Source organism: Carassius carassius, chromosome 28 (assembly GCF_963082965.1).
Source record: "Carassius carassius chromosome 28, fCarCar2.1, whole genome shotgun sequence".
Lineage (NCBI taxonomy): Eukaryota > Metazoa > Chordata > Actinopteri > Cypriniformes > Cyprinidae > Carassius > Carassius carassius.
The window spans coordinates 7,452,192-7,473,032 of record NC_081782.1 but is presented as its reverse complement, the minus strand read 5'-3'; the positions used below and the strand labels follow the sequence as shown (position 1 = coordinate 7,473,032).

At 36.2% G+C, this 20,841-nt stretch overlaps 1 protein-coding gene across 2 annotated transcripts in view; it reads right to left on the bottom strand.

Moving 5' to 3' along the window:
• Positions 1 to 1,069: 1,069 nt before the first annotated feature.
• LOC132107833 (sister chromatid cohesion protein PDS5 homolog B-like) overlaps positions 1,070 to 20,841 on the bottom strand; it is a 40,331-nt gene continuing 20,559 nt past the window's right edge. For both annotated transcript variants that reach the window (XM_059514103.1, XM_059514102.1), the window contains exons 22-34: positions 17,360 to 17,428; positions 16,988 to 17,124; positions 16,473 to 16,596; positions 15,483 to 15,687; positions 11,748 to 11,862; positions 11,322 to 11,454; positions 10,460 to 10,579; positions 9,953 to 10,015; positions 9,726 to 9,868; positions 5,868 to 6,332; positions 3,296 to 3,391; positions 3,066 to 3,177; positions 1,070 to 1,879 (exon numbers count right to left, since the gene is read on the bottom strand). In XM_059514103.1, coding sequence (XP_059370086.1) covers positions 1,844 to 1,879; positions 3,066 to 3,177; positions 3,296 to 3,391; positions 5,868 to 6,332; positions 9,726 to 9,868; positions 9,953 to 10,015; positions 10,460 to 10,579; positions 11,322 to 11,454; positions 11,748 to 11,862; positions 15,483 to 15,687; positions 16,473 to 16,596; positions 16,988 to 17,124; positions 17,360 to 17,428 — 1,818 coding nt within the window. In that variant the 3' untranslated portion in view covers positions 1,070 to 1,843. The remainder of the gene's footprint in view (positions 1,880 to 3,065; positions 3,178 to 3,295; positions 3,392 to 5,867; positions 6,333 to 9,725; positions 9,869 to 9,952; positions 10,016 to 10,459; positions 10,580 to 11,321; positions 11,455 to 11,747; positions 11,863 to 15,482; positions 15,688 to 16,472; positions 16,597 to 16,987; positions 17,125 to 17,359; positions 17,429 to 20,841) is intronic.

The following is a 20,841-nucleotide window of genomic DNA, read 5'->3' as shown; positions in this document are numbered from 1 at the left end:
GCAGGGTGTTAATAGTTAAACATCAACAGTGATTTGTAAAAGCTGTAAAATTATAGATAGATAGATAGATAGATAGATAGAATATTTTATTTATAGATTATTAAACATAAATTAATACCTCCTTATAAATTAGTTCAAGACTACTGACAGTGTAAATGGTCGTTAAGAGTTTTTGCTTATGCCAACTGAATTGTTTTGTCTTATTTCCTATTTCTCATTTGCAGTTGGCACGATGTAGTTTTTTCAGTGTGGGTGTGTATGAATACATGCAAATTACTGTTCTTCACAAAGCGGTTATAATAATACAAAAACTGCTTCGAGCTGCTCAGTTGAATGCAGTCTAATGTATTTTGAGTTTTAAAATGAAAATGCAACAGCAGCTGGTCAGCAGATGATGGACCCAAAGAGAGTGCATGGAGAAGAAAAGGAAGAAAAAAAAACCTTTTTGCCACATCTTACAAAAATATGTTAAGTGATCATTTAAACTCTAATATCCTCAAACTTGAAATGATGAAAGATCCACATCCAGTCAGCAGTCATCTGATTTTTAAGTGCACTCAAATGGATTGAAACTGCTTTTTGCTGCTTTTGTAAAGAATGTACTGCATGAGAAACTGAAATTATTTAAAAAATGTATCCTGTTGACCCTCAGATACATTTATTTATTTGTTTAATCACCTCAATCACCAGTAAAGTTTAAGACGTTAAGTGTAACTTTTCTGGACAGATTAGTGTTGAAATTAACATTTTGAGGACTGATCATGTAGTTTTTTTGTTGTAGATGTTTGAATATCGTTATTATTAAAAAATAACATTTCAGACAGCTGTATAGCTTACACCTTTCCTAACTATGAATGGCTTAAATGATGCAGTCTTTTCCCATTTTTTAAGACAAAACTAGAAAATGTATGTATTGAGGGTGTGTATAGATATATATATATATATATGCCTTTATATCTTAGAAAGTTTAGTTAAATTTTTTTTTTTTTTATTAAAGTTCAGTCATAATATTTTGAGGTCTTTTGCATCAAAATGGCTAAATGAACATTTCAAATAACAAATATGCAAGTTATTTATACAGAATATTTTATTGGTTCAGCAGACTGAAAAAACTGATTTGGATGGTGGGGGAGAATCTTCCATTGTTTCCCAACAGCCAATATTAAAAACCAATGCTCTGTACCATCTCCTCCCCATTTCAAACACTGATAAAATCAATACTGGGCTGTAAAATGTAACAAATACGTAAATTTATCATCAGACCAGTGTTTCTTTTATCTGCAGAGGCACATTTGCACATGCACAACCATATGCACACAAGAATTACACAAATGAGAAGGGTTAAAAAAGGAAAGAATAAAACGACAAACAAATTAAAAAAAAGGGAACTACAAAATGGTTATTTATGTAGCATATTACAGAATGATATACAGAAGACACACGGGACACATACAGTACTGCTAAAAGGTGATGAGATTTTTTTTTCATTTACTTAGACAGATCAGCTGGTGCAATATATTTAAAGCTGGAGGTCAAAGCTATACAAGTTGTATCCCTAACCTTGGGGGTGGGGTGGGTTTTAAGAGACCAAAAACTATTTACACTTTCTTTCTCATACAATTAAGATAACATGGTCGGCGCACACATAACAATGGAAAACGAACAACGAGTCATGGTGGATAGGTGAGGCAGAAGCATACGGCAGTAAAAGACGGCAAAATACAGCTAAAGCAGATGCATGGCTCCAAAAAGTCCCAACTTTCACAAGTTCACTCTGTTCATCGGACTTTTTCCTTAATTATAGCAATCTCCAATCAATCTTGCATTTTGTCTTTGAAAGCACTCATCTTCGGTCTCTTCTCCCCACCTTCCGTCGCACCTACAAAAACATTAGCACATTATCAGAACTTTTGTTGGTTTTGTTGGTCTGATTGCTTCTATTGTTCTCATTTTTAAATCACTTTGGATAAAAGCGTCTGCTAAATTATTTAATGTAACTTTCACCATTCCTTACTAATGAATTTCTATTATTTTTCTGGCCGATATAAAGTTTTTTTTTATTATAACTTTTTAAACATCTCTGCATTAATTTTAATTAAAATTTTTAAGATCTCAGCTGAATAAATTTCTATGACTTTTCATCATTCATGGTTAGAAGAAAGATTTTTTTTAATTTATATATATATATATATATATATATATATATATTTATTTATTTATTTTTTAAACCTTAATACAAATTTCTGGAGCCAATTTCTAGGTGGAACTAATATTTAAACAATTTATTAGACATTTCAAGATTTCTGCCTAATGATTTTTTATGACTTATTCATGAATACTTGAAAGATTAAATTCTTAATCTTTAAATTTTTTTCTTTTAAATTTTTAAGATTAAATAAAATCTTCATATAGACTTCTGGAGAAAACCTTTGTGGAATTCATATTAAAACACGTACTATTTTTTTTTTTTTTTTTAGAAATCCTAAGATTTCTGCCTAATTCATTTTTATGACCCAAGATCTTTCATGATTACTTGATAAAGATATTTTTTTAAATCGTCATACAGATTTCCAGAGCTGAATTCTGTTGAATTAATACAATTAAACAATGATTATATTTATATTTATTACAATTTTGAAGAGGTCTACCCAATACATTTCTATGGCTTAAAATCATTCATGATTACTAGATAAATATATATATATTCTTTTAATACTCATACCATAGATTAAATTAAATTAAATGAAATTTTATGCATTTAGCAGACGCTTTTATCCCAAGCGACTTACAGTGCATACAGGCTATCCATTTGTACAGATCATGTGTTCCCGGGGAACCTTGCGCTTGATAGTGTAAGGCTCTACCAATTGAGCTACAGGAACACTACAGATAGTTAATAGATAGATAGATAGATATTTAAACAACAATTATTGTTCAAACAATTACTACTACAAATGTCTCCAAATCTAAGATATTTTATCTTCAATGAATAATTTGCATAGAAAGCCCTTTTTTTTTTAAATCAGCTGATTTGGTTTTCCATAACTAAAAGAAAGGAAACTCACTTTAGTTGAAGAGTCCACTGACTCGTCCTCTTCTTCCTCGCTCTGCTGGGCTGTGTTCATGTCCTCTTCAGACTCCTCTTCCTGGTTGGCAGCAGCTCTTGATCTCCCACCGCTGAAACAGATTGTACGAGTCAAATAAAACCCATGAAACAGCCCCAGACACATGTACAGACTAAATGCAGCATCAAGGGAAAATGTCAGAAAGCTTTTAGCAACATGATTCTGTGTACCTGGCTTTCCTAGCTGCTGTCTGTGACTTTGGAGGTCGTCCTCTCCTTTTCTGAGGTGTGGATTCCACAGAATCGCTGGCAGTATCAGCCTCCCCTCTGCGAATAACCATTTCAAATACACATGTTAAGAATAAAGGGTTTATGGGTATTTAGGACGTTCAGTACCAGTTCATCTATGTTAAGGTCACATATATACATACATATATATATATACACATATATACATATACACACACACACACACACATATATACACATACACACATATATATATATATATATACACATACATTTACATATATACATCTATACATATACATATATACATATATATACAGTACAGACCAAAAGTTTGGACACACCTTCTCATTCAAAGAGTTTTCTTTATTTTCATGACTATGAAAATTGTAGTCACACTGAAGGCATCAAGGGCTATTTGACCAAGAAGGAGAGTGATGGGGTGCTGCGCCAGATGACCTGGCCTCCAAAGTCACCGGACCTGAACCCAATCGAGATGGTTTAGGGGTGAGCTGGACCACAGACAGAAGGCAAAAGGGCCAACAAGTGCTAAGCATCTCTCGGGGAACTCCTTCAAGACTGTTGGAAGACCATTTCAGGTGACTACCTCTTGAAGCTCATCAAGAGAATGTCAAGAGTGTGCAAAGCAGTAATCAAAGCAAAAGGTGGCTACTTTGAAGAACCTAGAATATGACATATTTTCAGTTGTTTCACACTTTTTTGTTATGTATATAATTCCATATATAATTCCACGTGTTAATTCATAGTTTTGATGCCTTCAGTGTGAATATACAATTTTCATAATCATGAAAATAAAGAAAACTCTTTGAATGAGAAGGTGTGTCCAAACTTTTGGTCTGTACTGTATATACATATATATACACATACATACATATACACATACATACATACATATACATATAGTGTTGTCACGGTACCAAAATTTCAGTATTCGGTACCGATACCAGTGAAAATCCACGATTCTCGGTACCAATTTCGGTACCAAAGCAATACACAAAAATATACTAATTAAAAAAATTTGCTATTAAAATTTAAACATGGAAGAAATATTGTGATTTATTTCTTTAAAAAATAAAATTGTATAAATTTTTTCACGTAGTTGCAGTATCGCATACATTTTACTAAATAATAGTAATATTTCTAGTACAATGCCTTTATGTAAAAATTAACTTTTAGGCCTAATGAATGCATATTTGTCATTTTAACTGAACTTAAGACTGGTGGTGATGCTTAAAATATTTTTGGTCATTGAGGGTTTCTGTAAAAAAAATAGTAATAGATCATATTAATTATTATAAAAAGATAATACTACTACTAATTCTACTATCATACTAATGTATATACAATGCACTATGAATTGATGAGCTTTTGGGTTCATGAATATTAATCACGTTGTCTGCGTTCGGTCAAACTGATTTGCTGAAATCAAAACATGGACGGTACTAGATCAGCGCCAGCCAATGAAATTGCCATTTGCGCATTAGCTCCGCCCACTACCGGAGAAACCGGTATGTCTTCTGCTTGTTCGAAAATGAATATGAATAATTCTAAATGAACTCCATTATTTTGACAGGAGAAGACAACAAAGAATAGTTAACATATAGCGTGTCGATTCAACGTGGTAAGACTCTCGCTCTCTCTCTCTTTGCATATGTGAGAAACAGTGCTATCAGTAAAGCGACGGTGAGTCGTGCGCCTTTACAAAGAGTTTACAGAGCATCAAATACAGGTGCGCTGTGCGTCCATTGAGATGAACTGAAAAGTTCAGATCGCTTGATGGAGAGAGAACTCTGAAGCGCAGATGCTGAAATTAATGCAAGCGTCATGCGCTTTGGTCTATGTAGTAAACAAACCCGCACGTCTCTGCCATTCATTAATTCACACAGAGACGCGCAGAACACGGATTCATATTTCAAACAACTTTTGCGGCTTAAAATTTACAGATTACACTGGGTCTTTTGACAACACTATATACATACATATACATATGTACACACATATATATACACACACACACATATATATACACACATACACATATGTGTGTGTGTTTGTGTGTGTGTGTGTGTGTGTGTGTGTGTGTTACCCTGGACCACAAAACCAGGCTTAAGTGTCAAATTTTCAAAATTGAGATTTATACATCCCATGAAAGCTGAATAATCTTTTCATTGATGTATGGTTTATTAGGATTGGACAATATACTGAGAAAATCCCCTTTGAATTTGTCCAAATGAATTCTTAGCAATGCATATTACTAATCAAAAATTAAGTTTGAATATAATTATGGTAGAAAATGTACAAAATATCTTAATGGAACATGATCTTTACTTAATGTCATAATGATTTTTGGCATAAAAGAAAAATCTGTAATTGTGACCCATACAATGTTTTTTTGACTATTGCAAAAAATATACCCCAGCGACTTCAGACTGGTTTTGTGCTCCAGGGTCACACACACACACAAACCGTATTTTTCGGACTATAAGTTGCACCTGAGTATAAGTCGCATATATATATATAGGCAGCCACTAACCTTGGTTTACGTCCTCTTCTGCCTTTGGGCTTCACCTCCATATTCTCACTTCCTGCGTCATCCTCATCGTCCTCCTCTTCCTCTTGCTCTTCCTCATTTTCTTCATCCGCAGGTGGAGCGGCCTTCTTGCGACCCCTCCTGCCCTTGCTTGGCGTCTCGTCTTTTGAGGCTACTGATTTGGGGGGCCGTCCTCGTCGGCCTCTCTTGGGCGGACTGTTCTGTTCGTCTTCGGCCTCAATGGAGGCCTCTGCTATGCTGCTGTCTTCACCCCACTGGTCCTCGGCATCATCAGTGCTCGTGTTGGCAGCTTTCTTGCGGCCCCGCTTGGGCTTGGACTCCTGACCCTTGTCGTCCTGGTTGGCTGCAGCACCCCGCTTGCGCCCCCTGCTGGGCTTTTCTGTCTCAGATGGGCTCTTCATTGAAATGTCTTCATTCTCACTGTGGTCCACATCAGCAGAGTCCAGCCTGGGTTGAGAAAAGAAATCTAGGTTTAAGACCATGCAAGATTTACTGGCATGGTGCCAAAGATATGTTGGGTAGTTGCTAGGGTGTCAGTTTAAGTCTAGGGATATTTATTAGCTTATTATTACTAAACAGTCAACTGTTTTGTCCAAAAAAATAAAAGGTTTAAGATCCTTAAAAATGAAATGGAAAAAAATGAATAACTGCAATGACAAAATCGACCAATTACACAAACAATATATAAAAAAATAAAATAAATAACTACATTGAGCTATCATTCATGTCCATAGCACATCTAACTTTGTATTTAGATTGTTTGTAGAAATGTTTTCAAAGCCCAACAACTGACTGAAGCGACAAAATTCAAATCATTTTTCAGCTGTTTTTCTTGGTCACATTATAAAGACACCTACGAGTTTGGCTATTATAAACTCGAGGGACAGCATGAGTCATCTCAATGCCATCGAGCAGTACATACCCCGAGTGTTCTTTCGATGTGGCACAGGTAAAAGGAAACAGCAATTATCGTGCCTTCATGACGCAGATCCATGAAACACTCCATTCAAAAGAATCTCAATGACAGCTATTCAGAAACCAAGCATCTGAGACAACCATCACATGCCTACCCTTCATGCAGGAACGTTGAAAGGCGCTAACATTATTGAGCACCGTAACCTCAAAAGAGCTCGTTTAGCCCACAGTAGGATGTTAATACCGGAGCCAGATTTTTCAGTACAAAAATGACTTTTAATAACACCCAAAATGGATTCATACAAGGCTTGCGATCAGACTGCAGAGAACTAAGAGTTCATAACAATATTACAGTTTTAGGAGAGGGAGTAGTGTTGTCACGGTACCAAAATTTCAGTATTCGGTACCGATACCAGTGAAAATCCACGGTTCTCGGTACCAATTTCGGTACCAAAACAAAACACAAAAATATGCTAATTAAAAAAAAAAAAAACTTTTTATCACTAAAAATAAAACCAATGCCATTCTTTATACTTATTTACAATTGTGTTTAAAGTTCTTCTACAAGTAATATAATTATGAAAAACAGTAAACAAGTTTCACCCAAATTTAATTTGTCTTTTAATTTATGAAATTTAAACACATTTTATTTTTTGGTAAATAAAGTGGATTTGCTATTAAAATTAAAACATGGAAGACATATTGTGTGATTAATTTTTAATTAACAGTAGTAGCAGTATCACATACATTTTACAAAATAATATGTAATATTTCTAGCACAATGCCTTTATGTAAAAATGAATTTGTAATGAATGCATATTTGTCATTTATCTGAACTTAAGACTGGTGGTGATGCTTAAGACATTTTTGTTCATTGAGGGTTTCTGTAAAAAAAAAAATAGTAATACATCATAATTATTATTAAAAGATAATAATACTACTTATTCTACTACCATACTAACAATATACAATGCACTATTGATTGATGAGCTGCTGGGTTCATGAATATTAATCACGTTGTCTGCGTTCGGTCGAACTGATTTGCTGAAATCAAAACAGGGACGGTAAAAGATGAGCGCCAGCCAATGAAATTGCTATTTGCGCATTAGCTCCGCCCACTTCCGGAGAAACCGGCATATCTTCTGCTTGTTCGAAAACATGAATAATTCTAAATGAACTACATTATTTTGACAGGAGAAGACAACAAAGAATATAGTTTACATGTAGCATGTCGATTCAGCGTGGTAAGACTCTCGCTCTCTCTCTTTGCATGTGTGAGAAACAGAGCTATCAGCAAAGCGACGGCGAGTCGTGCCTCTTCACACAAAGTTTACAGTTCGGCAAATACCATAGACAGTAAAAGAGGCAAATACAGGTGTACTGTGCGTCCATTGAGATGAATTGAAAAGTACAGATCGCTTGATGGAGAGAACTCTGAAGCGCTCAGTCAGTGTTCAGCGAGTGAAAATATATCTGCGCCAATCTTATAATAGCCTCAAACACACACAGGCGAGTAAAATCTAAGAATTTATTAGCCAATGGCTAACAATAGACATAATTTACTCGCCCTTAGTAAAATTTATTCACATATGCGAGTGATTTACTCGCAATGTAGAGGCTGTTTTGACGGTTTTCCGTGAATACCTTTAAATTGACACTGGTTTTACTCAAATGAAACAGTAAAATGCTTGTGAAGTGAACAGTTCTGGTGATGTTGTATGTCCTCATTACTGCAAGCGTCATGCGCTTCAGTCTATGTAGTAAACAAACCATTCATTCATTCACACAGAGACGTGCAGATCATGCAGGATGCAGATTTCAACCAACTTTTGCGGCTTAACATTTACAGATACTGGTCCATATGGAGATTTGATTTGATTCATTTATGCTAACCTTGACAAATTCCGTGACTGTCCATATTAAAATGTAAGTTTCATTTTCATGATTGGATTTTGAGATTCCGTCCGCGTGTTCTGCTTCGCGGAAATCATAGCGCTGTATGCAACCAGAACCGGGTTTGAACGGGTCCTCGGTACTACCGGTACTTAAAGAAACCTGGTACCGTCACATTTTAATTTTTTTAGTACCGACTTGGTACCGAAGTACCGGGTCTTTTGACAACACTAAGAGGGAGTGTGTCTCATGTTATTTATAATGCTTGTGTGTTTATGCACAGCACCACTGGTTTTATGGGACATATGGAACAAATTCACGCTACTGAACAGATTATGCTACAAATATGTCGTTTTTAGGAATGTGCTAAACTACATATTTTCAAAAGAAGCACACAGATTAAAATGCGAAAGCCATGATATGGGGTTTTCAATGTAAAAATCAGATTAATAATGTAATTTTCTTGAAACATAATGATATCTTCCATACACACTACTGTTTGAAAGTAAATAACATATGTTATACACAGCTCTTTATAATTTTAAGTAACATTTTCACAGGTTTAGTTTTTGCACCGTCTCTTATGCACAAAAATGCATTTATCTGAAGAAAAACAGTAAAAACAGTAATATTTTTACAATTTAAAATATATTTTCTCCCTATTTTAATATATTTATAAATGAAATTTATTCCCATGATGCGAAGCTGAATTTTCAGCAACATTACTCCAGTCTTCAGTATCACATGATCCTTCAGAAATCTTTCGGATTTGGAGCCCAAGAAACCTTTTATCAATGCTGAAAAAGTTGTGCCACACTGTTTTATTATTTTTTTTTTGTGAAAGCCAGGATTTTTTAATTAATATAGTTTAAAATAGCAGCATTTATCTGAAACAACTCTTTTGTAACATTATAAATGTGTTTAATGTCAATTCTGACCAACTGAATGCGTCTTTGCTGAAATAATATATATCATACTGACCCCAACTTGTATATCAATGAGCTCACATGTATGTGCGTTTGTGCCACTAACCGTCCTTTACTGCGGCCAGGGGAGCTGGGGTTGGAGTTACTGCTGGCATTGCTGATGGTCTCCATGCGTGAGAGTTTGGTCTGCAGTTTTCCTGTGGCGGACAGGGGCTTGTTCACAGCGCCCAGCACGTTCGCCGCCTTAGGCTGCAGAGAGAATCATGCAGTCAATCTCACAGTCCTGTCTTACCCAAGAAGGTTAACAGCACAGAATAGAGGGCAAATATGTACCTTTCCTGGGGTAAAGAAAGACTTCATCTCAGGGGGCAGATAGTTTTTTGTGTTACTGAAATTCTGAAAAGCAGAAAAAAAAACGGGAATTAGTGAGAAAAATCTATTTTGTTTGAAATTCTTATTTGACCTGCCAACTGAGTTTAAAGATTGTACACAGCAGGGCTTCCACATCTGCTGACCTATCACTTTCTATGACTTCTGACTGGATCAAGACTTCAATATTTTATTTTTATGGAGATTGCACTCAAAAGAACATTTATTTTTAGGGCTTAAAAAGATGTTATATGCACTATAGACATTTCAATGACTGCGACATTTGTGACTTTTCAAGGCCTACATATGTGTAGTGCTCATTATACATAAATAAAGAGCTGCTGTTCATGGGAGACACGGGTTCAGATCCAATCAGAATCCCCTACTGCTTCGCTCTCATCCACTTTCCTGTCCTTTTTTAAAGCAGCAAAAAATATTTCTATAACTGGACGTCCTGCAGCAGTTAAGCACCTTGTCCGGTTGTGTGAAGTAGCGCGCAGGCAGCACGGGATCTTTAGGCGACTCTAGACTGTATGTGGTGCTCTTGGAGATGACGATGTTCATGGCTACATCACACACGGTGTACAATTTCTGCAAGGAGAAAGAGAATTGAGAAGTGTAAACTTTTTATGATTTTCATTTATCTTCACAAAGCAAGATACTAAATATTGTCAACTGTTCATAATACTACAAGAAAACAGCAGGACAATGTAACAAAAATATAAGGTTCAATGCATTGCAGTGCATTCCAGTTTTTCATGTTTCTTTAGATTTCAAAATATATGTTTTTTAATATTTCTGAAATTAGTTCGAATTTCTGAACCACATCACTGTAAAAACAGTGATATTGTGAAATAGTTTCTACTTTAAAATGTGATTTATTTTTGTGATGGCAAAGCTGACTTTTAGCAGTCATTACTCCAGTCAGTGATTTTGACTGATTTTGTGGTCAAGAAAACTTTATCAATGTTGAAAACATTGTGCTGCTTTTACTTGGAGAGACAGGATTATTTTAATAGAAAGTTCAGAAGAACATTTATTTTAAATAGACATCTTTCATAAGATTATAGAGAGATTGTCACTTTTGATCAATTTAATGCCTCCTTGATGATTAAAAAGTATTAACGAGTTTATATATATACACCGACTGGGTGTTGGGGGTTGTGGAGAGAAAATGTTCATACTGACTGTAGACATTTTTTCATGTTTTGTTATTACGTAATGCATTTCCAGTTCTGACAATCATTTAAATTCCCTAGATATGTTATTAGTTAGAACAACTTGTAAGTAATCACATGAGAAAAGCAAAGCATCACTCTGAAACAAGACGGACCTCGTTAATCTTGGGATCATCTGGACACTGTCCATCTTTTGTCTGTTTTATGTTTTCCACCATTTTCCTGATGAACGCATGGCTGTTGTTTTCATTTTTGGCCATTAGGATCTCCAAAACAAACCACAAAGCCCTGAAGGAATAAGAAAAATATGAGAGCGAGAGGAACGTCATTTTTAAGATTAAAGGCAGATGGCAGATCTGGAACACCACTGATCAGTGTATTCAGCAGCTAGCCAAACATCTAAAAAGCTACAGATTTTCTCCACCGTTTATGAACATTTGAAGGGCACCATATTGGTAATGAATATCTCATCCAAATTACGCATCTGATATTTTCAAAGCTTGAAATGGCAACCTAATGAAGAGATAAACATTCTCCTATTAAAGATGGAAGAGAAGCCGGAGGACTCTGTGTGGACTCACTCTTTGATGTCTTTGAGCTGCTCGATGTCCTGGACTTTCACATAGTCTGGGTCGTGGACCAAAAGGTGAATTGCATATGGCACCACATACTCCGGCAGGAGCGATATCAGCTTTTCTGCAGTACACACATAAATGCTTTTTATGATAATGTGAATGTGATAAAAATCTAGAAATATTCCAGGACCCATAATGTTTTACAAAAGCCCTGGTTTGTACTGTGGCTCATGAATATGAATTACAATTGGTAAAGGTTCACATCCTCCAAATGTCTGAAACTAACAAATCAAAACTGAAAAAGCTGAAGTGCAATGAATTCATTCCAAGAGCAACAGATGAAGAAACCAACACAATGGACCGGAGAATCCACTTGACAGGACAGACATAACAACAGCCTCTTTTACATAATGACCCTGATGAACAGTTCAACTGAGCAGCTAAATATTTCATTATACTGGAAGATGCATGAATTTTAACTACCACTAGCACAAAAACACACAAGGCCTCTAACAGGGAATTTGATTCTGCTTTTGATTCCTGAATGACTCTTTTATCATTTGAAAAGAATCCTCACCTCTAAAATTCCTGGTAATAACCAAACAAAATGATGGACTCATACTGATTCTCTTTCGAATCAACTAGGGCTGCAACTAACGATTATTTTGATAATCGATTAATCTGTCGATTATTTTTACGATTAATCGATTAATCGGTTTATGTACTTATATTTTAGTTTTTTCCATTTTTTCCCCAAGTAAATTATTAATAAATGGTCTTTATCCTTCAGCATGGATTTTTAAGAGATTTTAACCATTTTGCACTGTCATATCCTAATCAAAAATATACCTGGAGTTGTTTTATTGTGTTAGTAATCCTTTGTCGAACTCTTCTGCAATCAGAACACTGACCCATACTCTAGCAAATTTCACAAGGAGATTTAAATTAATGTATTCACCATGGCAGTCCTTAGAGCTCCTAAAGTAGTTTAACATCCCGAACGAAGCTTATTAAGGAATCTTTCAGAACATATTTTCACGAAGAATAAGGATAAAACAGAATAAAATTGCAGTGCATTGTATTTTATTATTTACTGGGAAACAGCTTTATAGCTTTTGCTGTGAAATTGTAAACAATCCTTCGAATAAAGTGCCAGTGGCATGAAACCTGAATGGAACTCACAATTTAAAGTAAAATCCATCAGAAGGTTGTCCAGAAGAAAAAATTGGACAGTCACACACAAAAAACCTGCTGTGTGAAAAAGAGCAGTGAATACTTAGAAAAAAAGTGCATTTCAAATATCTTTAAACATTTACCTCTCTCATTCAGTCATAATTAGGCTGCACGACTGAATTTTGAACTGGTAAACGACAAACTGATCACAGAACATGTTTGTAAAGCTTTAAATGTTAACTGTTAAAAAGCAATGTTATCAGCTTTTACGACTAAACATTTGCAAACAACATTGTACTGGAGAATCTGCACAAATAAAAGTCTTAGGGGCCGTTCACATATCGTGCCTAAAAACGCGTGGAAAACGCTAGGTGCACCGCTTTCTCCTCCTTTCCAAAGCATTCGGACAGAAGCGCCCCTGAGGCGTCTGCCTTTGCTAAGCAACCATGACGTGCTCTCTCCTTGAAGACGCGGAAATTTCCGCAAAGGATAAATGGATTTGCAGCTTTAAAAATCGCTTGCAGTAGCTCTGCTACTAAATTTATTTCAAAATGGAAATCCATATACAACTATGATCAGCTGTTCCTTTCATCTTGACTGAGCTTTTAACGTTGTTACGGGAAAGGATGAAGCTGATTGGTTAGTTCTTGTCACATGACCCGCGGTGCGCTTGCAGCATTCTGAAAAGTTGAGATGTTTTTAACTCGATGCGGTACGGTGTTGGAAATAACCAACTTGAGCGCGCAAAAGACGCGATATGTGAACGTCCCCTTAAACAGTTCAGTAGTGCAGAGTTTACAGGTTAATCTTCTTTTTTGAAGGCTCAAAGTAAAGTACTCCCACATCACGCTAAATGCTGCAGAGACGCTGTTCGGGAAGCACGTGACATAAAACGAGGCCAGCTATTGGCTATTCGCTACTTCTCCTGCTGTACTGGCTGAGTAAAACCTCCGGTGGCTCATTACTGCCACACTTTGGTCACCGCAGATTTGAAATATGCACGAAATGAGCCGCTTACGGCAAATAAAAGTTATTTAGCAATGAATCGATGACTAAATTAGTTGACAACTATTTTAATAATCGATTTTTATCGATTAAATCGATTCGTTGTTTCAGCTCTAGAATCAACCCAACAAAAGTCACAATTATAAATGAGTTAATAATTGGTGTTGAGATGCACTGTGAATCAGTTTGGAATGGAACTGTGACTCCTTGTATCAAATCTAAATGTATTGTGAGGTGCCTAAGGCTACGTCTACATTAATCCGGATACATCTGAAAACGGCGTTTTTGTTTTAATATGCTCTCCATCCACACTAGCGTTTTCAAGCGTTTTCCAAAGTGTCTCATCCACACTGAAACATCTGCACATGCGTAAGGCCTCAAATAAGCTCACTGCAGATGATACACATGGAACAGACATGAGACGTTTTCATGCAGTTTTTCTGACAGAAATATTTTATTTACACTCACGATTGTAGGTCTGATCTATAACGCAACTGCCCTCATGTTTTGCCGTAAATAGCGATCATGAGTAAATTTGCTTTCATCTTTGCAGGACTGTGATATGAAGAGTGTACAAAGTTACACATCTGTAGCAATAGTGTGAAAGTGCATAGCACAACGTACACAACACCAGTATAAACACGGATATCTATTTCTAGAATATGCATCACATGACTAAACTTGCATCATCGTTTTCAGAAGCCTCTGTTTTCACAGTCCACACTACAACGCGAAAACAGCGTTTTACAATTTATCCACTTTGGAGAGCGTTTTCAAAAAGCTCAGTTTTCCTCGATATAAAAAATTGCTTTCTCAGTGTGGACGGAAGGCCAAAATGGAGAGAAAAAGATGCTTTTTCAGATGAAAACTAATATTTCCACTTTTATGGTTAAGAAATGAGTTTCTTTGTTTTTTTCAGTGATTCATTACATAAACAACAACATTTGACATTCTATATAAGCTGACTGAAAACATGGTGATAAACAGAACACTTAAACCAAAAATTATGTTTACTACAAAATAAAGTGAAAGTGAAAAAAGTGAAGTGACATTCAGCCAAGTATGGTGACCCATACTCAGAATTTGTGCTCTGCATTTAACCCATCCGAAATGCACACACACAGAGCAGTGAACACACACACACACTGTGAGCACACACCCGGAGCAGTGGGCAGCCATTTATGCTGCGTCGCCCGGGGAGCAGTTGGGGGTTCGATGCCTTGCTCAAGGGCACCTAAGTCGTGGTATTGAAGGTGGAGAGAGAACTGTACATGCACTCCCCCCACCCACAATTCCTGCCGGCCCGGGACTCGAACTCACAACCTTTCGATTGGGAGTCCGACTCTCTAACCATTAGGCCACGAGAGGCCTAAGAGAGGCTGAAGAGTTGCTAATTTAAACAAGATGCATGGTTGTTGTATACACAACATAGATATATTGTCTACCCTTATTAACACTTTAAAAACAAATCACTTACAATATCTTATTATATGAACTAAATCTAAACTGCTTACCGATTCCTAGCCCTTGCCTTCAGTGCAAGATTTTGACTGGCTCTCTTACCGCTGACTGCTGCATGCTGTTTCAGGTATTCCCTGCGCAGGTTGATGTTTTTGACCAGGCACTGGCGGGCGTGCGCCCTGCGCTCCTTCACCGGGTCTTTGGCACACAACGTGAACACAGCCAGGTACTCCAGTGGCAGACGCAATCGGCACAGACCTTTGTGTAGCTTCTGGGCGAAGGCCTGTCGCACCTGGTAGCACTCGTCCTGAGAAAAACAAGAGGATTCATTAGTTTCTAATGAGTCATTCAGCTGATGCTTTTTTTCAGTGGCTTACAAAACACCCCAAGGACAATAACCCTCAGGTAACCTGGGGTTAAGTGCCACCATCAGTCTTGTTCAGTGTTGACCACTCCTGGATCATCTTTTTGTTAAGGTTTGACACTACAACCTTCTGGTTTCCTGTATAGATCAACATTAAATCCAAACTGACCCACAATTAACTTTTTTTAATGCACATTCACTTATTGTGAAAGATTAATCAGTTCCTCTAACACTATTTGTCTACTGACGTTCCTTTTTGTCTGCTGGTTAATAACATTATTTAATAGCCTGCACAGCCTACGTAAGCATTGGTTTTCCTAACAAGCAACATGGACTGGCTCCATTTTAATATTAATCACCCACTTCAAACAATCCAAATAATTAACAGCAATTTTTTTTTTCAGGTTGAACATGTTGCATTCCGAAACAGTCAGAAAACATTATAGAAGTAAACTGAGTAGTGAATGAGGTTACAGAAGGAGGGGCTTTATTTTCAATGGATTTAATCTGGGGTACTGAAGCAGATTTCTAATTTTATTGTTCAGTTTATCAGACCGATAAAATCAGATTTCAAAGCATGACTGCTAACCAGCGAATCACTAGACAACCAGTCTGCTAGTCAAAGCAGTTAAAACGATGTTAAGGGATCTTCTGTTTGACATTAGGATGAAAGATAAGTCCATCAGGGCAATTATGGAGACAGATAAGGAGCCGGCGGTTGGTCTTACGTTGATGACGAGAGCGCAGAGTTGGTACTGCTCCAGGGTGATGATCTCATGGTAGCACGGCTCCTGAGCGAGACGAAGAATGGCACAGCCAGCTGCCAGCCGCAGACGAGACATGTCCGGCTTACTGCACACACAGAAAATCAGCATATTAAATAATTCATATTAAAGACATATATGTAAACAAATGAAAATGTTGTGTAACATATGCCATCATTTCATATCAACATTCAGTGTAGAGTGTTGGAGTGTGTCATATGATTAAAATAAAATAATTGTTAATCTTAAATTAAAATAAACATTTAATGGAATAAAATAAACGCATCAAAGAAATGCATATTTAATTTACTTTTATTTCCAAATAAAAAATGAAACCATACAATTTACATATTTTACATACACTACAGTTTAAAGGTTAGGGGTCATTAAATAATAATAAAAAAGTAATAGAAATTTTATTCAGCAAAGACATTAAATGACAGTGGTGACAGTAAAGATACTAAGCAAATGTCTCTCACCCCATCTTGCCCTGCTCCGTCAGATCACCGTCGCTGCTCAGGATAGCCGTCAGCATTCTCAGAGTGGAGTTGCCAGATTTACTTTGGTTGTTCTTCACGCCGAGCAGCCATCTGACCATTAGTTTCAGACCCTGAATCTGAGGCACACAGAGATAGAGAAGCATTGAACACACTTTACTCCTCAGTATCATCTCCTGTGAGTGCAAGCTCAGGTGTCGTTTTTAACAATGTAAAGAACAAAAAGAGAAGAAAAGAACCAGTCTATTCATATCTCTAGGGAACCAATGCAATACTGGCTGATATATGAATCACTCTGGTACTTTCAAAAAAAGGGAATAATAAATGGCAAGTCAAATCTTAGCTGCGTCTTACCTTAGCCAATGTTTCAGGAGAGACTTCATCATCCGGGACCCATAGCTTGGTTGTTTTCTTGCCAGGAATCTTTGAAGCAAACAGAAAATCTAGATCAGTATCAGATGCCTCAAAACCAGAGAGTGAAAAGAATCCTTTATTGCTTGGTCTAAAAGGTTGCTAGCAAGGTTGCAACTAAAAATAAACACACTTCTTGTTATAGAAGCAAGGAGACAAATGATGTGTCGCACGTCTATGTATATTAGAGCACATGACTCATCTTATAACCACTGGAGAATTAAATAAACCTTCGCCCACAAGGTCAATCAAATGTGATCTTAAACTTTCTCACCCGTTTACTCTTATAATTATACTGGATTGATTTAAGCCTAACGCTGCCTTCACACTGGCAGTTGAAATCAGCTCCGTAATACGCAATACGCCCCCAGTGGACGTCGTACACAACGGTGAAAAGTGTCGGAAGCCTCGGAACCGAGTAGAACAAAAATGGCGGAAAGGTTGGAAAGGCTGACAGCGCGACACCCTGAAATACTCCCTGAAATCCTCACCGTTGTTCAGACGCAGCTCACCCACCAGGCGGTGAAACTCCCCGTACTGATACCTCTCTGCCAGGTAGTATTTTACCCACATGGATCTCTTTACCCACATGGATCTCTTTTTTTTTTGCTTGCTTCTCCAGTATAGGAGAGCAACAGCAAGAGCATTGACAAGTCTACGATTAGCCATAATATAATTTTCTGGCTGTATGTGAATGAGCGGGAAAATGGCCACAACATTGAATTGTACAATATTTAAATATTTAATTATTTAATTGTATTAACTGCATAAATTACGTTATAAAATCATTAAAATGAAAAAATGACATGACAACTTGTCGTTATAAAATCATTATTTATTTTATTAAAAGTTAAGAATTCAGGTTTGTTTATCAGTACCATAGCAACGCCAACTTCCGCTGGAATTGTCGGATAGGAACCATCCGTAGCCTTTCGCAAGAGTTAAATTTTTTGAACGCATCCGGATGGCCAACGGACACGATTTTTTTCGCACCACACTCGTTCGCACCTGGTTCGGACCCATTCGCATGCGGTCTGCGAATCTCCATAGAAAATGAATGACTTCCGGTCGTTTCGCTGCCGTATCGGAGCTGATTTCAACTGCCAGTGTGAAGGCGGCGTTAAGCAAGGACATCCCCATGAAATCACATTAATTCAATAAGTCCAAATTAGTTAATGGTACAGCCAAATAAACATGCATATTTAATGCTGTTCTCTCAACCAGCTATGATATCCATTATCAGCAGTAGTGTTGTCACGGTACCAAAATTTCAGTATTCGGTACAGATACCAGTAAAATCCACGGTTCTCGGTACCAATTTCGGTACCAAAGCAAAACACAAAAATATGCTAATTAAAAAAAAATAACTTTTTAGCACTAAAAATAAAACCAATGCCATTCTTTATACTTATTTACAATTGTGTTTAAAGTTTTTTCTACAAGTTATATAATTACGAAAAACAGTAAACAAGTTTCACCCAAATTTAATTTGTCTTTTAATTTATGAAATTTTAAAACATTTTATTTTTGGTAAATAAAGGGGATTTGCTATTAAAATTAAAACATGGAAGAAATATTGTGATTTATTTCTTTAAAAAATAAAGTTTTATAAATTTTTTCAACAGTAGCAGTATCGCATACTTTTTACTAAATAATAGTAATATTTCTAGCACAATGCCTTTATGTAAAAATTTACTTTTAGGCCTAATGAATGCATATTTGTCATTTGAACTGAATTTAAGACTGGTGGTGATGCTCAAGATATTTTTGGTCATTGAGGGTTTCTGTAAAAAAAAAAAATTAATAGATCATATTAATTATTATAAAAAGATAATACTACTACTAATTCTACTATCATACTAATGTATATACAATGCACTATGAATTGATGAGCTTCTGGGTTCATGAATATTAATCACGTTGTCTGCGTTCGATCAAACTGATTTGCTGAAATCAAAACAGGGACGGTAAGAGATCAGCGCCAGCCAATGAAATTGTCATTTGCGCATTAGCTCCGCCCACTACCGGAGAAACCGGTATGTCTTCTACTTGTTCGAAAATGAATAATTCTAAATGAACTCCATTATTTTGACAGGAGAAGACAACAAAGAATAGTTTACATATAGCGTGTCGATTCAGCGTCGTAAGACTCTCGCTCTCTCTCTCTTTGCATATGTGAGAAACAGTGCTATCAGTAAAGCGACGGTGAGTCGTGCGCCTTTACAAAGAGTTTACAGAGCATCAAATACAGGTGCGCTGTGCGTCCATTGAGATGAACTGAAAAGTTCAGATCGCTTGATGGAGAGAGAACTCTGAAGCTCAGATGCTGAAATTAATGCAAGCGTCATGCGCTTCGGTCTATGTAGTAAACAAACCCGCACGTCTCTGCCATCCATTAATTCACACAGAGACGCTCTGTGAAAATCTCAGAGATTTTGAGATTTCGTCCTCGTTTTCTGCTTCGCGGAAATCATAGCGCTGAACCCTTTCTTTTACTGTCTATTGCTGTACCAGGTTTGAACGGGACCTCGGTACTACCGGTACTTAAAGAAACCTTAAAAAATTTTTAGTACCGACTTGGTACCGAAGTACCGGGTCTTTTGACAACACTAATCAGCAGGGCTTTCGCAAGCATGACATTTTGGCTGATTTACTGTTATGTAAATAATTGCGATTAATGATTTAAATGTATAATGCTTTCATAAATTTTTTCTTTCTTTCTTTCTATATGTATTTATCATAGAAATGTTTAACTTCAAAATTCACTTAAATTAAAAGTTTATTTATTCAACATAAAATCACACACACACACAAACAAAAATTATTTCCTGGAAGGCTTCATAGAGAAATATTATAGGATATTTTTTTATTGCCATTAGAGGTCGACCGATGTATCGGTTTTGCTGATTAATCGGCACCTATAGTTGTTTGCAGGAACAATTGGTTATCGGCAAAATAAAATAAAATAAGTTGTGTAATGCGTCTAAATAATTATACATGCTCAAACAGAAATTGGTAACAATAAAAAAAAAATATGGTGATAAAAAATAAAACATTTCATAGGGCCCTAAACATGTAATTTTTTGTTAAACTTTTATTAAACTGATGTGAAAATGTATAATTTTCATTTAAATAAAGCACTATTTTAGTTTTTGTTCAGTAAAAACTATCGGTTAATAAATCGGTTTAGGCCAGTAATAAATTGGTATAGGCATAGTCCAACCTAGCTATCGGTATAGGCAATATCCACTATTGGTCGACCTCTAATTGCCATTATGATATTGTTTTATTATTGCCATTATTATTGCCGTTACTAATATTACACACTGGAACAGTCATTTAATTGAAAATTATATTTAGTTTTAATCACATACACATATAAAAAAATAACATTTAGGCACATGCTAGATAAATGTTAAAAAAAA